Source organism: Magallana gigas, chromosome 7 (assembly GCF_963853765.1).
Source record: "Magallana gigas chromosome 7, xbMagGiga1.1, whole genome shotgun sequence".
NCBI classification, from domain to species: domain Eukaryota; kingdom Metazoa; phylum Mollusca; class Bivalvia; order Ostreida; family Ostreidae; genus Magallana; species Magallana gigas.
Window position 1 is genome coordinate 22,080,542 of NC_088859.1, and position 20,548 is coordinate 22,101,089.

The 20,548-nt window shown below is 35.3% G+C and overlaps 1 protein-coding gene and 1 long non-coding RNA gene across 3 annotated transcripts; one reads left to right on the plus strand and one right to left on the minus strand.

The window, feature by feature from the left end:
- Positions 1–372: 372 nt before the first annotated feature.
- On the minus strand, positions 373–19,815 carry LOC105347358 (activating transcription factor 7-interacting protein 1). 2 transcript variants are annotated; one of them, XM_011456406.4, is made up of 11 exons: positions 19,674–19,815; positions 15,498–15,561; positions 14,179–14,769; positions 12,925–13,916; positions 3,495–3,707; positions 3,336–3,380; positions 2,852–3,106; positions 1,945–2,745; positions 1,640–1,790; positions 1,364–1,482; positions 373–1,224 (listed from the first exon to the last, which is right to left on the minus strand). In XM_011456406.4, the coding sequence occupies exons 3-11, from the start codon at positions 14,732–14,734 to the stop codon at positions 1,060–1,062; spliced, it is 3,297 nt and encodes a 1,098-aa protein (XP_011454708.3). In that variant the 5' UTR covers positions 14,735–14,769; positions 15,498–15,561; positions 19,674–19,815; the 3' UTR covers positions 373–1,059. The 2 variants fall into 2 exon arrangements, with proteins under 2 accessions (XP_011454708.3, XP_065923770.1); XM_066067698.1 differs by lacking the exon at positions 15,498–15,561 and having other exon boundaries at positions 19,674–19,696.
- On the plus strand, positions 19,287–19,916 carry LOC117684830 (uncharacterized). Its single transcript, XR_004598557.2, has 2 exons — positions 19,287–19,519; positions 19,721–19,916. It is a non-coding gene; the product is annotated as an uncharacterized lncRNA (long non-coding RNA).
- The last annotated feature ends 632 nt before the right edge of the window (positions 19,917–20,548 follow it).

A 20,548-nucleotide genomic window follows, 5' to 3' on the forward strand; every position in this document is an offset into this window, starting at 1 on the left:
CAGCGATCAAATAAGATATTATTATACTTTCATGTTAAATACTGAAATCTGATTGGTTTAGACTCAGTTGGTAATCCGTTCTATTACCCTCAGCGTTCGCAACACACTTGGCAACGGGTAACACATGAATTGTTACATGTGCATACGGTTTGCCAAAGAATTCACGTCATTCATATAATTAAGATATTCAGTATAATAAAATAAATAGTGCCTGTTTAGGAGGCTAAGAGTTGAAATTGACACCCCTCGAAAACCATTGTCAACCTCCGCTTCGCCTTGGTTGAGTTTTCTCGGGATGTCAATTTCAACTCTTACCCTCCTAAAAAGGCACTATTTATATAATACTAGTTTCTCTGAGAAAAAAACAATATCCAGAAATCATATATTTTAATTTACTGTACAAAAACATAAAACATGTCTATATATATAAAGATCCCAGATTTCTGTTCACACCATTCTTTCAATTAAAACATCAACACTAAAATCAATTTCTAAAATGACAACACACATATCACTGAACACTGCCTCAATTAATTACTCTCCACAATACTAATTTTTATCAAATTTGTCTTCTGTAATAATTTTTTTCTTCGAAAGAGCCATAAAATCAAGAAGAAGTTCACATTTACATAAGGCTGCGTTTCAATAAATAATTTTTTAGTACAAGGTCGATATGCAAATGACCTCTGATAATTAACATTAATTTGTCAACTTATTTTTCTTGGTTCTTTCACTGTTTCTTAACAAGAAGGAATTTATTAAAACAACATTTCATTTCTGTCAACAATCCTGGCAGATATCCCTGTTCGAATCATCAGCATGTATACAAAAAAAAAATTTAAAATATAAATACATGTACTAAATATATATACACATTTGTCATTTGGCTCGATTGGTATAAAAAAGTACAACAAATTAACAGAGAGACAGTCTTTCTCTCTAGTCAAGTCCACAATACTAAAACTGAATACAATGCTTCTTGTGTTTGGGGATAAAAATGCCATTAATTTGTAGCCATTGCTACCTGCTGCCAAGGAGCCATTATAATACAGACAGTTGCTAATCCTTCTTGTTGGGGAGCAGGTGTATTGAGCTGGGTTCACTGAAATGACCGTTACGCCCCAGTACATCCACGGGGCGGACAGCAAAGTGGTACTTGTTCCCCTCCTGAAACTGTGTCAAAGTACAGGCCATGGGTAGAGGCAACGCCTTCACATCCCCCACCTACAACAAAGACAAATACTCACTCAAAGAAAAGTTGTCTGATGTCAGAAAGAGGAACAAACTGATTAAAAGTACAAGTATTTGTTTGACTGGCCCTTTGAATCAAATTTCCCTTTTTGCTCTGAGAGGAAATGCCAACCTTTTTCCATAGAGTTGTACTGGGTGTTGAAGTGCCCTCTTGATATGCAAACAGTTGATATGAGGCTATGTCAGCATGGGGTGTCTCATTCAGAGTCATATTCCATGACAGCACAATACCTACAGCAAAATAATACAGACTCATATCATAACAATAAATCAAGAGTTAATTGGTCTATTCCTCCATTTGCAATTTTAGACCTGTATCCATCAACAAGTTTTTAAACCTTGTACCCACATAATATCTGACATTCTATATACTGGTAATGTTACTCACCCTGGCTCACTCTGGAGATCTTCAAACTGGGCTTTGGAGGTAATGGTTTCTGACCTGGTGCCACTGCTGAGGTAATGGAGGGCAAGGGAGCAGGGTGTTGAGGGGCGAGTGGAGGGGGTGCTACAGTCGTCAGGGATGTGTTTGCTACTCTCTGGAAGAAAAATTACCAAAATGAAATATCAGCTTTAATAAAATCACAATAATTCTATCCATAAAAAATGCAAACTGATGGACATTATCCAATATACTGGTTAGCATGAAGAACTCCAAAAGATTTATGCTAGTTTTACAACAAGTAAACTTACATTGGCACCCTGAGCCCCATACTGCAAGGGAGGAGGTGGTCTTTGCTGAGCTGATGTTACAGGCAGTGGTTGCCTGGGGTTAGCTGGAGAACCGACAGCTTGGCCAGGTCTCAGCTGAGGCATAGCTGCTATAGTTTGAGAGGTAGATGCAACAACAGTGGTCCCAGCCACTGCAGGTCTCATACTGGTGTTGGGAATGGGGGCTGCGTACGTTAGACGCACCGGTTGACTGGTGGAGCTAAAAACTATCTGGTAAGCGGGTTGCTGACCGTTCCTTAGAATCGATGTTGCTGGATTTCCAAGGATGAGACCCTGAGGCAGTCCTTGTCCTGTTGGAACAAGCACTTGGTTCTGAGACATGGATAAAGCCACTCCCCTGTTAGCCAGGTTTCTGTTAGCCTCCTCTTCCATAGTAAGATCAATGACTTTGACTGACTTTGTTTGCACCTGCTGTGATTGTTGAGCTTGTTGAATGGGTTGGTTCACCACTGGTGTTGTGACAACTGAAACATTTTGTTTGGTGTTGGGTATTGGAGCTGGGGTAGGTACCACTATAAATGACGTCATCTGATTGGGAATTGTGGGAGGCGATAAAATGGTATTGATCTGTGTTGCTGGGGTCATTGCTCGCACTGGTCTGACGCGAGAATTGCCTGTAGGCTGTGCAATCTGACCGCGACTGTTATCCAAAATACTTTTGACAGTCTGGTTGGATGGAAATGGTCCCTTGCTGTTGTCTGCAGTATTTGCTGGGGACGTTGCCAAAGCAACAACAGGGGCTGTTTGACTGACGTACCCTGTCTGAAAGGCAAAACACATCTTATCAAACACTGAATTTGTATTAAAATAATAAATGTGTTTCAGAGCACTCAAAGTAAGTAAATAAATATTGGCAAAAACTATGTACCTGAGATTGTGCAGTGGTCTGAGTTTTAAGAATTGGAATGTTTGGGACTGGGTTGAGGGTGGACCTTGGTGGCACCAGCTGAGGGGAGGCTGAGGTGCTCTTAGTGATGTTGAGAACTGGGCCCTGTTTAGTGGTGGGTGGGGTCTGGACAGTGGTGGTGGTGGGGGTTCTGCTGGCTGGCCTGGGGGTGGGAGACTTCACTGGTGTAGTCTGCTGTACCTGCTGCTGCTGTAACTGACCTATGGCTGCAGCTGCCTGGTGAGCAAATATACATATTGATCAAATGTTTTTCTTCACAAGTATTGCATGTAAATATATAGAGTTGAACCAGCACTGTAAATGTCTGATGGCCAAATGACATGGGTCCAATGAACTTTAGATCTGGGCTATTGCTTTATGAGGAGCACTTGTACTCTTGGCTAGTTATATTTTGGTTAAGCAATCACAAGTACAGCACATTTGACCAAAAAAAAAATTAACTCACCCTTTGAGAATCCACTTGTACCCCAACATTCTTTGTGGTGATTTGCTACAAGAAAATAAACAACATAGATGTACATGCAGCTTGAAAAAGAGTAGAACACAGACTCATTGTTTGTTGTTCAGTCAACAACAATTCATTTGACCAGGTTCACCCTCTTACCCTTAGAGCCGCGGTTTTGGCTTTGCGTTTCTCGTGCTTCTGCTGTAGGACTGTGACCTCTAGGATCTGTTTCTCTAGCTCCTTCACCCTCTGCTTCCAGCCGTCATTGGACGCTTGCAGCTCCTCCACTTTCTGCTGAAGTTCTGCTACGATGCCATCTTTCTGAGTCTTCAGATGGTTGAGGACTTTGGTTTTTACCATCTTATCTAATGCCTGCAAAAACGACCAAAGCTGCAAGGTTAAAATCTATACCAGCTAATGTAATGCAAAAATACCAAAAATGTTTGATGGCTTAATTCTAACAAAAATATTTTCTTGTCCAAAGGTGTCCCCATCATCATGATCATTTCTGACATATCATATAATGAAACCAAGTATGGGCAAATTAGATTTTTGTTTTTTTTTTAAACCAATTACATTTCTGGGTATCACTTATGATTAATAAATTCTAATTTTTCCAACATTTATAAAGGCTATGACAATATATCAAAATATCGATGAAAATATGCAAATACATTGTAATACACATATCAATCACATCACCCACACACTTAGGTTTAGAAGAAATCTTCTTTAAACAAGAGGCCCATGGGCCACATCGCTCACCTGAGGAACAATAGGTATGATAAAATCAGCTTAATGGAGTCATAATACAAACTATCTGGACAATGTACAATAATACATGTAAATCCTGTATAAATAAAATCCATTTTCCCCTGGACATTCTTATGTTTATAATCATTAGTCCCTTTTCTAACAGGATGATTTTATAGTCATATCATATGTTGAGTATTGCAGTTCTCAAAAAGATCCTTAACAATAGTTTATATATGGGATATAAACGTACATCAAACTCTGAACCTTCTCGTGAGGCCTAAGAATTGTCCTGGGGCCAAAGTCTTAACAATTGTAAAGAATCATCTTGCTGATTAGTTTCTGAGAAGATTTTTAAAGATCTACCCTATATATTCCTTTGTTAAACTTTGACCCCCCCCCATTGTGGCCCCACCCTACCCCTGGGGATCACGATTTTCACAACCTTGAATCTACACTACCTGAGGATGCTTTCACACAAGTTTCAGCTTTCCTAGCTGATTAGTTTCTGAGAAGTAGATTTTTAATGGTTTACTATGTTTATTCCTATGTAAAACATCGACCTCCCATTGTGGCCCAAACCTACCCCCAGGGGTCATGATTTTCACAACCTTGAATCTACACTACCTGAGGATGCTTCCACACAAGTTTCAGCTTTCCTGGCTGAGAAAAGAAGATTTTTAAAGATTTACTTTATATAATCATATGTTAAACTTCGACCCCCCATTGTAGCCCCAACCTACCCCCATGGGGTTATTATTTTCACATCCTTGAATTTACACTACCTGAGGATGCATCCACACAAGTGTCAGCTTTCCTGGCTGAATAGTTTCTGAGAAAAAGATTTTTAAAGATTTACTGTATATATTCCTATTTAAAACTTCGATCCCCCATTGTGGCCCCACCCTACCCCCGGGGGTCATGACTTTCACAACTATGAATCTACACTACCTGAGGATGCTTTCACACAAGTTTCAGCTTTCCTGGCTGATTAGTTTCTGAGAAGAAGATTTTTAAAGATTTACTCTATATATTCCTATGTAAAACTTCGACCCACCATTGTGGCTCCACTCTACCCCGGGGGTCATGATTCTCACAACTTTCAATCTACACTACCTGAGGATGCTTCCACACAAGTGTCAGCTTTCCTGGCCGATTAGTTTCTGAGAAGAAGATTTTTAAAGATTTACTTTATATATTCATATGTTAAACTTCGACCCCCCATTGTGGCCCTACCCCCGGGGGTCATGATTTTTTCAACTTTGAATTTACACTACCTGAGCATACTTCCACACAAGTGTCAGCTTTTTCTGACCGATTAGTTTCTGAGAAGAAGATTTTTAAAGATTTACTGTATATATTCCTATGTAAAACTTCGATCTCCCATTGTGGCCCCACCCTACCCCCGGGGGTCATGATTTTCACAACTATGAATGTACATTACCTGATAATGCTTTCACACAAGTTTCAGCTTTCATGTCTGATTAGTTTCTGAGAAGAAGATTTTTAAAGATTTACTCTATATATTTATTTGTTAAACTTCGACCCCCCACCCCCCATTGTGGCCCCACCCTCAGGTGAGCTTTAAAGGTTAAGTTTACAATACAATAATTGTTAAAGTTGGTTTCTGGAAGAACAGACTTTAAAAATTTTCTTAATAAATATTGACAATTTCTTTACTTTTTTAATCTTTAGTTTTTAAGATCTGTGTACAAACATAGAATTGTGAGCAAATCTCTGTATCTTGCTTATAAATCGAAGCGTAACACTCAAATATGTTTAGTAAATAGAAATTGTAAACAATTAAACACAAGAAACATGCACTATAACAAATAAAGAACACAATTTATTTTTTCGAAATGAATCATATATATATATATATACCTACATATTTCCGTCAGCGATATCAAACTCTATTTAAACTGAATAAACTCGAGAAAATGCCGAGCGACTCAACAAAACCTATTGCATTGTAATCTACCATTACGCAAAAGATAATGCCGAATTACCGATAGAATGAATTGTATTTCAGTACTTTTTTGATACATCAGATTTTGCTTAATTTGCGCAGGTAAACAGTTAACTGTTTGATTTACCGAAGTATCTGTTTGATTTGATACGTAAAAATCACGAAATACAGACGATAGTCTCCAAGTTACAAAGCATAAATAATGAAAACGAAACAAAAATCAGAACAAGCTAACACCAACGTCATGTGTGAAAACTGTCAACGCATTGAAATATTTAGCCTCAATTTACTTCACAAAATCGGCACCAATAGGCCTATATTTTGCATGTTTCAAAAATTTCCCTTCATACGCGAACTGTTGCATAACAAGCAAATTCATCATAGTCAGGTCGACCCTTTTTCGTATAATGTCATAGCTGCTTTAAACAAAGAGTATGGAATACGAGTTTTGGTAAAATGGGTATGCAAACCCGGGCCGTGGCAAAATAAAAGCCGGGGCAGATCGGCAATCGTCAGTTCCAAATACGCATTATTTTGCGGCATATTTACAGCGAATACAAATATTACTGGTCCATCAAATATCCTGAAATTTTAATGAGATTGGCAGATTAATAACTGCCAATCTTTTGTTTTGCCCAGGCCAAGTCTTGCCTACCCATTTTACCGGATGCCGAACGCGAAGCTGAAACACGCCTTTCCTTTATTATTAATTTCGTAATAACTCAGATTTGAAACAGATATAGAACCTAATTTTTGCAATATACATTTTCCTTCCCATAAGGATAATTTACGCTAAACTACGTTGAATTGAAATCAGTAGTTCTTGAGAAGAAGATTTTTAAAAATGCACCCCCCTTTTTCTACAGTTTCAAGGTTTTCTCCGCTTTGAATACAGATCGGACTTTTATTTCTGCAATTTATATTCGCCATCCCTTAAGGATGCTTTGTGCCAAATTTGGTTGAAATTGGATAAGCGGTTTTAGAGAAGAAGTTCAAAATGTAAAAAGTTTACAGACGGACGGACGGACGGACAGACAGACGGACAGACGGACGACGGACAAAATGTGATCAGAATAGCTCACTTGAGCTTTCAGCTCAGGTGAGCTAAAAACCAAACAAACCCCTATTATAAAGTTTATTTTTTACAGTCTGATTTTTCTTTTTGCAACTAAAATACTGCACCGTGTAGAATTACTAAATGTGTGGGGGCACATTATGGATAATATATTGGATCCTCCATAGGACTGTCTTCATAACTCAGGAAAGTTATTCTTCATGTTGCAGGAATACTTTATTTGAACAAATTTAAATGAACAAGAATAGAATTCCTGGGTCCCCCGCCGGTCAAGCAGTATACTAGCATCAACCAAGGCTGATTTGGGAACTTGACCAAGGTATTAGTGGTATAAACATTTGGTATAAATTTCATGTAAATCCGTCAAAATTTGTAGGCATGAGAGCGCTTACAAGGTCAATTTTTGGATAAAACATAGTCATTATTGTGGTCAAAGTCCAATATATCCAACCAAAGGTATCGACTAATGCTGATTTTCGAACTTGACCAAAGAATTAGTGATATAAACATTTGGTATAAATTTAATGAAAATCCATCAAAATTTGTAGGCATGAGAGCGCTTACAAGGTCAATTTTTGGATAAAACGGAGTCATTATTGTGGTCAAAGTCCCATAACTCCAACAAAAAGTATCGACCAATGCTGATTTTCGAACTTGACCAAGGTAATAGTGGTATATACATTTGGTATAAATTTAATGAAAATCCGTCAAAATTTGTAGGCATGAGAGCGCTTACAAAAAAGTGTGACGGACGGACACACGGACGCACAGACACACGGACGGACGCCCGGCATTTCTATGTCCCCGCTCTGCGTTGCGGCGGGGGACAATAAAAATCGTTAGTTGCGAGTTCTTGAAATCTTTCATTCCTGTCGGCAAGACTGATAGAAATAGCCAAGGACCAATTACATGAGGTTGCCTGTCAGTCCAAATGACCAGTAGATGTTGATAGAGCAACTTGAGAAAATATGACAAAATTTTGTACAAAAGCAAAGGAATTTGATGGTAACTTTCCTGAGGAGATCTGAACAAATACAATAAAACCATGAAGAGTTTTTCAGGGATTTTTTTTCTCTATCTAGACGTTATCATACATTTTTGGAACACCTCAGTAATTATATGGAGAATTTACGTCCCCAACTGTTAACTTCCTATTGCTTTCGATAAGTTTGGCAAGTATTTAGTACATATTGACATGGTATGTTTATAATGCGACTAACAGATATTGTCAGACGAAAGGAGTAAGTCTTTCAATCATTTTCCAACCTAAATCTTGTCAGAAATCATTGAAAAAAATTGGAAACCCCGTTTAAAACATATCGGTAGTAGAAAATGAGGGTCCCTTATAAAACTGATAAATCAAAGATGGCGATTGTTGTCTCTGTTCATTTTTTTTTTAATGTACATTTAGTAAATGTTTTTACTGCAATATACATAAGAATACACAAGAATACCAATTTTAATCATTTATGTCTTCGGGAACAAATAATAAAGACTTCACTCACTGACAACCAAGCACCTGTGGCATGAGGTGAGCAAAAGGAGAAAAAGAGAATGAGGCCTAAGAAAAAAATATGTTTGTTTACTGTTACATGCTGAGAAAAAGTAGGGTCGGTAGGTCGGATTTTTTTTTTTATTTTGTTGATTATTTTTAAACAACTTTGCAATCGTCTAGAATTCAGGTATCTTTCCATTTACCCATTATTGTTCAAACACCTAGATAAAGGTTATTTAATGCATGCAGTTCATGTGGGCCCCCCTTAATGTAATGGTTCTTTTGTCATTTAAAAAAATTATATAATCCGTACTGTAATAATAATTAACTTAGCCTGTAGTTAAATTAATTGTGTCCAAGAATGACATGTGCATGGCTATTCACGTGTGTGTTAAATCATCTATATTTAGACACGCTAATTTCCACAATAATTAATGTTTAAAAATTGATGTTTTATGCTTCAAAGAAGTAAACTTCGTTTATAAAATTTACTGTTACAAGCTGGGAAAAGTGTAAGATCCACCAATGTACTTCTGATGAGTTGACATGCTTTAATTCATTTTGTTTTCTTCATTTACATCCGGTTTTGACTAAATCCTACAAGGCATTCTCAAGATAATTCGTTTTTAATAACTTCTTTGAATAGATAAATCAATTGTACCAAGAAGCAATTTGATTTAATTATTTTGCAAATTCTTCTTAAGGAATGTTTTAAAAACACTTGTTACTACTCTACTGCACTGAGATAGTTCGAGTACAAGTGGTATGTGCATTCTAGTGCTAGGAATGCAAACTATTGTAAGTTTCAAATAAAATTATTTTATTTCAAAAGAAGAGACATTCACTTATTCAAACTAAAGAACTTCAATATATAGCGATGTCACTTGGCAGGTGCACAGGTTATAGTACCCAAGCCACGTGCAATGAGGCGAGACTAATCAGGTCTTGCTAGCCCCGTTGGGAAATTTCAAAGTGATTTGGGAAGTCAAAATGATTTCATACAAGCTACTCATGGGGATCTATTACGTGAAAAGGAGTGAACTTCAATTGACAGGTGTAATCTTTCTATTGCATACGCCATGTTTTTCTCTTTCACTTTCGTTTTCGATTAACATGCATGTAAAAGTTAAACATACCATGAGAATTCCGGAATTTCAACGACAAAAAAACCATTTAGGTCGGCGATTAAATATAGGGTCGGTTGGGTAACCGTAAACAAACATAATTTTTTGTTAGGAGGAATCAGATACAGGTAAAAAAATGAGAGAAATTAAAAACCTTAATTGTTTTGGAATTGTAAGTTGAGAATGAAATAAACTGATGATAAAATTCAAATATAGTTTTTTCCATATTTTTATTAAAAATGTTTGGACTGATAGAAATCTGTATGGACTGACAATTTCAATTCAATTCGTTGTGTTATACCCATTGCCAAGTGTGTTGCTAACGCTGAGGGTAATAGAACGGATTACTAACTACCCGGTACATGTACGTCTAAACCAATCAGATTTCAGTATTTAACATGAAAGTATAATAAAACGAATTGTTACATGCGCGTACATTATGCGCATACGGTTCGCCGTAGAATTCACTTCATTTTCATATAAAAGCAGTAAAATTTTCTTTAAAAATAAGACATTTAGTATAATAAAATAAATAGTGCCTGTTTGGGAGGGTAACTGTTGAAATTGACACCCCTCAAAAACCACTGTCAATGTTTTTCTCGGTGTGTCAATTTCAACAGTTACCTTCCCAAACAGGCACTATTTTTATATTATTCTAAATGGCTAAATATTTTTGATTTGATTCTCTAATAATAAAATATAGTGTTCTCTGAATAGTTTGTGAATCTTTTTTTAATAAAAATATCATGATTATGTTGATCATCAATTTTTGAGACCATGAGAACTCGATCCACAATCAACTGATTGAGGCATTCGAGTTAATTATTCTTATAACACATGGTATAACTATAGTGGTTTTTGAAAATATGCAGTCTTTAGAAGATAATATAATCATTTTTATGTATTTTGTAATAGAGAATTGTTCATGAACTTTAATGGCACATAAATTTTGATAGAAAAAAATCTGAAACTCACTGCAAAGATTTATCTCTATCAAAATTATGTCAACCTACACAAAGGAAGACTAATTTTTAAGTGCTAACTAGGCCCTTCTTTCTAATGGCTTGGTTTAGGTAAAATTTCTACACATGGCCATATGTCATGCTGTTGGTTTATTAGATTAATCTAATTTTAACTGGATCAATCCAGTAAGACTCACTTCTATATTGATTTTTGTAAGCTGTATGACAATGCATGAATTTTCTCAATATACAGACTAGTTTTAAATTTAATGAAATTGTGTCAGACAGACATGTGTACCAGTATGTTGTTGAAGTAAGAAACAAGTGAAAAGCTGTCAATGTGACAGCAAACCTGGTTTTCATTTATGTGAACTGTATCCATAATCCATGTCAACCCGTATCCAATGAAATGGAGTACCCTACATGCAATATTTTGCCAAAAAATGACTAAGTTCAAAAGCTGGATTTTTTTCCATAAATTATCGGAAATCAAAATCCTAGCAATATGCACACCTCTAATATAAGTACAATTGATCTGCAAAAGAACAACTTCTTATTTTGAAAACTGTAGGAGGAGTTATCTGTACAATGAGAGTACCCTTTTGGAAACCCGATTAAAAATACCTATGAAATACCAAACAAATTTCCAATCCAAAAATTCCTGTTTCACTCAAAAATAATATTCATTTTTTAAACCATTATGACAATTGGCATTTGGTTTGAATAATTCTATGCATTCTTTGTATTGACTTTATTTTAAAATATCTTACTACAGATGCCATATTGATATGAACTTTGAACAAACTTTTAACATTACATCATGCTTGCATATTTCTGTATCATTTTCCAACAAAATATCAATTAGATTTTTTTTATCTCAAAGGACCCAGCTATATATAGGCCCTAGACAAAAGGCATTTTAAAGGACTTTGCCTGTTTAAGAATATGTTCAAGATCATAAAGCATTCTTCATCAAACAATTGCCTTACATGTGTAGAGAAAAGCAGATATGGCCAAGGGGGAGAAAAAAGTTCCAAATAAAGACGATCTCTATGACCTTGACCTTGAAATTTGGTTTAATGTAACTGTGCATCACTTACACAGTGGAAGTTTTCGGGGGGGGGGGGGGGGGGGGGGGGATGGATGGGGGTGTTTGAATTAAGTCAGAGCAAGATAAAGTAGTTCAAGGGGAGAAAAAGTATGATCCAAAACTTGATTTAAAACAGCATCAAATGTTCTATGATCTTGCAAAGTTACAGAAAAGGATTTTTTTCAAATTTGACCTTGACCTTAAAACTTTGAGGTCACCGTTGTTTGGGTGAACAGGGTTGTTTTTAGGTCCCAAAAACAAGGGCCTGGGCCTTTTCATTTGGGAAAAATAGCGACATTTGGATGAAATTGGGAAAAATGTCATACCTTACATTTCTCTAAATAATTTCAAATAAGACATAAACATATTGTTAGAAAAGTATGTGTTTAACCATTTTTGCATCATCCAGTTTAATTTTTTTTTTCTGTAATACTTTGAATTGTGCGACATGGTTGACAGTCACAATATGGCGGCCCTTATTTGGAGCATGCGGTTTAGATTAATTTTTAAAACCCCGATCCCGATTTGCTTTTCACGAACTTCGGGACACGTTTTTTTTTTTCTTAAACGATATTTGCTTTTAACTTTTGGGAATTTTCTGTGATGAAATTGGGAAAAACATGTACTTTTTACCGTTGGGAATGGGGTCGAATACAGGCTCCCTACGCCCCCTAAAAAAAAACCTGGTGAAGAATAAGCCATAATGAACTAAGTGGAGACCAATAAATGGTCCAGACAAGGAATTTATACATGACAAGGAATTTTTATCCAAAGGGAGAGATAAAATACCTCAAACCAGTGAGTGATGTTGGATGGACAGATGGACTGATCACTATAGCCTATAGGGTGCCTGCAGATCAACCTGGTCTCCAGTTGATTTAAATTTTCAAAAAATCTTATTGTATAGCTATATGTTATGTAATACTATGATAAGCAATGTCCCCACATTCAGACCTCTTTCCTAAAAACTATTTCATGGACAGAACACTCCAACAATTGAAAATTAAAATACCTATCAAATCATCTTCAAACCCTATAAGCTTCAACAAAAGTTCACAACAAATGTTTCTTTACTATCCAAATAACAAGAAAAAAATCTTTAAAATAAATGAGTACCATACCTTTTCGGACAGCCTAACTGGAGGTTTCTTTTTCTTTCGTTGTAAACTGTTTTCCTCATCTTCATCCTCAGTGTCCTCAGTAGGTGTTGGTGTGGATTCAGTTGCTGTATCGGTGTCAGACATTTCCTCGTCTTTCAAACTCTCAGGAGCAATTCCAATTTGGGATCCTAGCTTTCCTATTACCATGTCCAATCGGGTACGCTTTGGTCCGAAGGCAAGTGCATCTTCAAAGTTTGCTGGTCTTTTCTTTTCATTTATACCCTTTTCTACCTTTTTGTCCCCAGAGTCTGATTTCTTGCTGTCTTCAGATGATTTGCTATCTGAATCCTCATTTTTAACACTTTCACTATCACTTTCTTCTTCCTCTTCATCAACTTCCATTTTTTCTGATGCACTTTCATTGTCTTTTCCATTGTTACTGTCAGACCCTTTTTCACAGTCTGCAGAATCCTGCGAATCCTCACATTTACTAGTGGATTCCCGTGAATCCTCACATTTACTGGTGGATTCTCGTGAGTCCTCAAATTTACTGGTGGATTCTGGAGAGTCCTCAAATTTACTGATGGATTCTCCAGAGTCCTCAAATTTACCAATAGATTCTTGCGAGTCCTCACATTTATTCATTGATTCCTGAGAATCCTCACATTTAGCGATGGTTTCCTGAGAGTGGTGACTGGCTGTAGATACCCCTGATTGTCGAGTATCATCCTCATCTGATGCCAACAACTTGTCCTCCTCCTCTGATTTCATGTCATTTTCCTTCCTCTCCTCTTTCTGAAGTTTTTGCTTGACTTCATTATCTGAATCAGAACTTATTTCTAGGAGTTCATCTTCAGATTTCTTCTGGTTACATTTGTCTTTGAGATCATTTGATTGCACAGATAAATCACAGTTGTTTTTTTCTATTTCTTTGTCTTCTATACTGTCATCAAGCTCAATCACTTCATTACAGTTTTTATTGGTCACTGATTCTACACTTGCTGCTGCATTGCCTGAAATATGAATACAATGTGTATGAGCAAATTGATAAAATGTACAGATCATTTTTCAAATTCTTAAATTAAACTCATATGCATATGACAGATCAAAAAAATATCCCCATAATGGATTTGTTGTAAGTACCAACCACTTATTTTTTTAAACGTCTTCAATTTGATAACTGAAATTAGTGTCAGGTGCTGTTAAATAAGATGTACTAAAATGTTATTTTACTCTCTCCTTTTCGTAGGTCTGGCATCGATATCATAATCTTACCTTTATTATTTTTCTCTGTGGTTTTCTCATCAGAAGTTGTAGAGTTTTGCATTTCTTGCATTTTGTCAAACAAGTTTCCTATGGATGCCGCCTTGGCTCCACCTGACACAGTGGGGGTGGTGGTGGTGGTGGAGGTGGTGGGGGACGGGGTCGCATTCATATTAATCACACTTCTGGTGTCCTTGGAATTTAACCCAGTGTATTTTGTTTTGGCTAAGAGATTTCCAAGGGTTGGAGTATTTTCAGACATTTTGTTCATAAAATCCCTGAGTGAGTTTTTCATCTTATCATTCATTACAAAGGATCTCTCATCCAGTAGATTTATAGGTGTGCCATCAAACGTTGGCCCATTTTTGCTGTTAAAAATGCCCATGTCACTAGAGTAGTCTTCCTTTCTTGGAGGGGGAGCCTCCTTAATCGCTTTTTGGTCACTGTGACCAATAGCCAAATTATTCTGGCCATTCATTTGGTTTTTCTCCATCAAATACTGTCCATTTATAGCGCTAGCATTTAAACCTGGTGTCTCACAACTTTCAGAAGTAGCCGAGCTGCTCATTTTGAAATTTTGTGAAAGTACCCAAGTCACTTAAACTGCAAAAAAATAAATACATGTAAATTGATTTCATAATATTGTTAATTGTGATTAAATCAGTACACATAAGAAAATATATCAATAATTTCAAAATTGTAACTGTCTTTTTGCAAAAAGTTTTTGTCTTAAATCACAAGCTGAATTACTTTACCAAATACCAAATATTGAAAATGAATGAATCGAAATAAGAATAGTTCATGACGATGTATTCCTTGTGTTTTCTTACTCATCTTAATATCACTCCTATGTATTAGGAGTGCTATTCATGCATGAATAAACCATAGGCGTCGGAACCGGGGGGGCTAGGGGGGCCTTAGCCCCCCCACTTTTTTTGCAAAGTGATACCTAACCATTAGAAACATAGCATGATAGAGGGTTCAGCCCCCCCACTTTTTCTCGCAGGAAAGATTATTGTTCCTAAATTTACCTTGAAAGATTGAGAAGTTAGTTTCAGAAGCATACTAGCCCCCCCCCCCCCCCCCCCCCCCCACGGATTAGGAATTTCATGATTTTGGAAAAAAGAAAACTTGGGTAAGTAATTTGTTTTTTGGAAGTATAGGTATACTCCCCCCCCCCCCCCGCGGATTAGGATTTCCATGATTTTGGGAATTACTTTTTTTGCAATATTTCCGAGGATTAGTCTAGCCCCCCCACTTTCAATTTGCTTCCGACGCCTATGTAAACTAGCAATTCGTTTCATCACATTTTACATGAACATGGTAATTACCTTTACAAAAACTTTGCAAAAATGACAATTTCTTCAGCCATTCCAACACAACCTCCCTCCTGGTCTACAAAAATATAATTACGTATAGTAACATAAAAAATCAAAGAAAATAACTTTAATTTCTTTGTTATCTCCCCTAGTCTCTGCAAAATATGATGTCGAATACACCATAATTACCCCCCCCCCCCCCCCCCATCCCTTGGTCACCTGAAAGATGCCAGCTGGTAAGCATTATTATAAACAAAAATAGACAATAAGTCTACACATGTAACAGTAAGGGATCACATAAATGTCCAACTCCATATAAGATCATCACACAGTGATACTATTTAGACCAAACTAAGCATTTAAATGAGTATTTCGGGGAAAAAGCAGCAACAAGAAAGAATCCAATCCATCTAAATTATTTTGGTGTTTGATCATCAAACAATTTTTTTAATAAAAAAATCATGCTGTATAGACTTTTTATTTGCTGGAAATTATCTCAAAACCCCTGTTCTGGAAATGCCAATTCATTCATGATTCTACAGTGCAATAAAATTTACAGTATGTGGAAAGTTGATTAAAATTGAGAAAGGTCATTAATTACACCTAAAATTGATTTATTTTTTTTTGTAATTTAATTTTGCCCCCTTTTAAGTGTTTTAAAAAATACTTTCTTTTTTGGGGGGAGGAGGTGGGGTGGGGGGATAAAAATCAATCCTTTAAACATATCTATAAAATATTGATTTTAATATTGACTTTTAAACCAATTTTCCTTCAAAATAACTTAATCACCAATCTTTGTAACAAAATTCTTTTATAACCTAAAATTAAAAAATTTTATGGGCATATACCTATAGTTAAGAAATTTTCAAATGACAATATAGAGATAATGTTCATGCTATTATTCAACAAATATTTCCACATAACAAGAAAGTTAAGAAACCCAAGCTTCTTCCATTTTTCTAAAAAGAGTTATCTCTCTTCTCAATAGATTTTCATGGCAAATTATTTGCAAGTTAATCACTTCAAAACCTTTTATTATTGAAATATTCAGTGACAACTAAATAAACTTTAAAAGTTTGATTATAATTCATTTTGCTCTTATACAAAGACCAGAAAGTATGTCCTTCCTTTTAGTGAATAATTAAGGTCAACATTATCTACCTGCATGTACACATAAGAAAATTTTAGGACTTAAACGATTGAAAAACATATACCAAGTTTGGAGATGGTAACCCATCATTATATTATTAATGTAATATAAGTGAAAAAAAAAATTATATGAACTATTTATTATTTGTCCTTATATAATTATTATTCATAAATGATTTCTGAGCAACAGTTCATAATCTCTTTGTTGCAAGTAACACTTATCAAAGAGATGTTACACAAATTATATAGTTTATAATAAATAACAAATTAGGTCCTTTAACTTCATTGTTGTTAATAATACATATGCAAAATATTTAAAATACACTTAGACTAATTAAACCTGATGTTTTTATGATCAAATATTTTTATTTTCCATTGTCTGTGATATATGAGCCTATAAACGCTTTAAGGAATAAGGAATCATTCCCAAGTTTGAATATTATGAGGTGATAATTTTGGTTGGGCGTGATCAAATCCTATTAAGCCCAAAAACCTTTACGCCCTGACCAAAATCATCACTTAAATCAATGATTGCTACCTTCATAACCCACATGAATCACCAAAGTGAGCATTTTATTGCTTATATTAACATCTTTATTTTAACTAATTAATAAATTGAGTGTAAAAAGTAGGTAAAATTCACTAAATTACTGTTAATGTACATAAGTACGTTAGCTAAAAGAAACAGCCAAATCGTCTCCAGTGAGACTTTGAGTCTGACATCATCATGGTTAGTTCGTGCAGTCTGTGATTTTTCTTAGGTAGTTGTAGGTCTCGACCAATCGATAAACAGGGCGTGTCAAATTCAATCCTGTCACTTTCTTGTCAGTTTCAGCCGCCGTAGATTTTGACCAATCGATAAACCGGGCGTGTAGATTTCAGTCTGGCTGTTCTATAGAGCTATGAATTAACTATATGTTTCCGTAAGAAATAGAGGGAATAATACTTGGTGGATGTAAATGTAGTGTTATCACCGGCAAAGACATTGAAAAATGTAATTTAAATATAATTTAATAGTTCAATACATTTCATCAATGACGTAAATAAAGTAAATTAGGGGGACAAGCAGAAATTCCATGATTTTATACAATGAAAATATGTTAACATAACGTTAAATATGTACATTTTTGATTACTGTAGTTTCATTCATTTTCGTGGGTATCAGTTTTCGTGGATTTTCTGAAAACCTTAGTTTCAAGGATACATAAATTCGTGGCCAATGATCCTAGTTAAAATTGAACTTCAATGAACATTTAATTTCGTGGACCAACTTAACAACGAAATCCACGAAAATTGGTATTCAATGAATATTGACGAAACCACAGTAATAAATATTAAATTCAGCAATTGTTGATATATTTATTAGAACAAACTTAGTCTAGGATTTTTTAAGGATCATTCTTTGAATATTATAAGGTGATCAAATACGGTAAGGTGTGATCAAATCTATCATTAAGCCCTTTGGGCTTCATTGATTGGATTTTATCACAAATGATCGTATTTGATCTCTACATAACGTTAATACTCGAATAATGATTTCTTATTCCTTAAATAACGATAATCTAACCAGTGAAAATAGACTTTCTGCATAATGATTTTGTTTAGAATTACATATATATATATTTTGAGAAAGAATATATGTAATGCATTTTTTTACGGAATGACTGAGGTCTATCAATTGCATACATGGATCTATCGAAGCCGTAACATTTCTTACAGCTGTACAGTGACGACACGTCAGTTAGGCATAACGTTATATAACATATAGCCTACGGCGTGTCACTATCGCGCATTTTACATTAGGCCTATTTCTTCACATCATTTGTTATCAAGATCTTTTGATTTAAATTACGCAAAAATAAGTGTGTCGTGAATATTAGATGACCAATCCTCTTCCATTTCGCATAAAGAATGTCTGCTTCGCTGATAGTACGGAGGGAAACATGTCGTCATCAATCCAGTTAGGACTGGTTTCACCTAAGGGAAAATTTCAAAACCCATTTTTTCTCGTACCCAACAGATTATTGTCGTTTCTGCTTTGGTGAAAACATGAACTGAATTAATAGTTATAATAAATTTTACAACCGCATCGATATAAATATACATGTATATAAAGGAATATGAAGTAAATCGATCAAAATTGAGCAAATTTCGGGCTGCTACGGTACACTTGCACTAAAGAGAGTCAACGTAAATCTCAATATCTGATGATGATGATGATGACGAGATATCATCATGATGATGACGGTGATGATTTCTATGCGAATGTTTCGAACATTTGCACGGGTACGACATCGAGACAAATCAGAATAGTCTCGTGCATTAAATTATGTTGAAAAAATATAAAGGTTTAATTAACTTTTTATAAATCATGTGTAAATTCATAAATTATCACCCTTTGCGCTAATATCTTATAGTATACAAAATATTCCGCTGATTGTCGATAAATTGTTTCAAGGATAGATTTGCCACGTGGTCACCAAGTATGTTTCATGACGGGTTCGGGCCATGATAATGTGCATAATTCAATGCACCTTTGGCTTAAAACCACATCCTGTGAAATTTATCTTCATATCAATTTCTAAGAACAAAAATTAAAATGTCAGATTTATTACATTATTAAAATTCAAAAGTTGACACCACCGTCAGTATCATCGCAACTCTAAAAATAACCCGTGCAGGGCCTCTCTGCAATAAAAATATATCACGTGACGTTAAAGAGAGGGGTCGACTCAAGATCGCCAAATACAATGGTCGACAACATCGACGTCTATGCCGAAAGCATTGTGTTGATACCGATACAAACAAAGGGAAATGTATGTATTCCAAATATGATTCATAAAGACGGATAGCATGTTAAGCACAGGATTCAAACGTATATACAGGTGAGATTTGTCTTTGCAGACTGAATATTCTTTAATCTTTACATTATGTGTTAAAATGTTAAAACAAGGGAAAGTGTCATAATGTAAAAGCCATGTAAACTTAAAAACAACGATTTTACTGGAGTTTATTAAGTTAATGTTAATGCGTACTTACTGTGTTTTAGAATTTTTTGTTAAATCTCTTGCATTTTCGTATTTCAGAGTTTTCGTGGTTGTCGTCGAACGACAGAATCCAAAATGGCCACCTAGCCCTTAACGCATGCGTGTGGAATAATATGCAAATAGCTATTCTAACCAATGAAAAGCTGGTGCTGTAGGCTATATCCCCTCGCCCTGTTGCAACATATTATTTTCTATGAGAAAATGCATAAATATATTTTTTTTTAAATGACACCCACCTCTCTTTAAAAAAAGGCACACACATATAAAAATGTAAGTTATATATCAGTTTTTAAGAATATTAGTGTTACATTTACGTAAATTGGTATCTCTATGTGAAGAGTTACCTCCCGTAAACCCCTTATGCCTTAACCTCGTGTCTCTTTACTGAGACTAATTTGTCGCATCTTGCTAATAACGCACCCACACATTCCATCACGTTTAAATAAAGAACACGAAAATGGGGTCATATATACAGGGTGTCCCAGAATATCCGATACCATTTACTCTTTAAACTACTTTGATTAAATTTATTTAACAGAAAACGAAAAATACTTTATAGAGTGTGTCAAATATTGACGTCCTTTTTTATCAATGATTACGTCATCCCATCTTCGTACTATTTAAATTGACTGTTGCTTTGCTTAAAGTTGTTTTTTCCCCAGGGTATTCTAATTTAATAATTCATGCAACAATATCTTGAGTGTAGATTGAAAAAAAAAGTTTTAAAAAGGCTCTCGATTTTTCCGATTCATCTTGAAAAAAAAATCAACCAAAGAAATATGATATATATAATTTTTTGACATCATATTTCAATAAGGAATTTTTTTCTCCTAAACTTTTTTGTGGAAAAAAAATTCAACTATTTTA

Excerpts from the sequence above, each read along its gene's own strand:
- LOC105347358 (XM_011456406.4), bottom strand. The coding sequence starts at position 14,734 with ATGAGCAGCTCGGCTACTTCTGAAAGTTGTGAGACACCAGGTTTAAAT. Across the intron at positions 3,708-12,924 it reads CAGTTAGGCTGTCCGAAAAG|GCATTAGATAAGATGGTAAA; the intron begins GTATGGTACTCA and ends TCGTTTTTGCAG. Across the intron at positions 2,746-2,851 it reads AGACCACTGCACAATCTCAG|ACAGGGTACGTCAGTCAAAC; the intron begins GTACATAGTTTT and ends TTTGCCTTTCAG.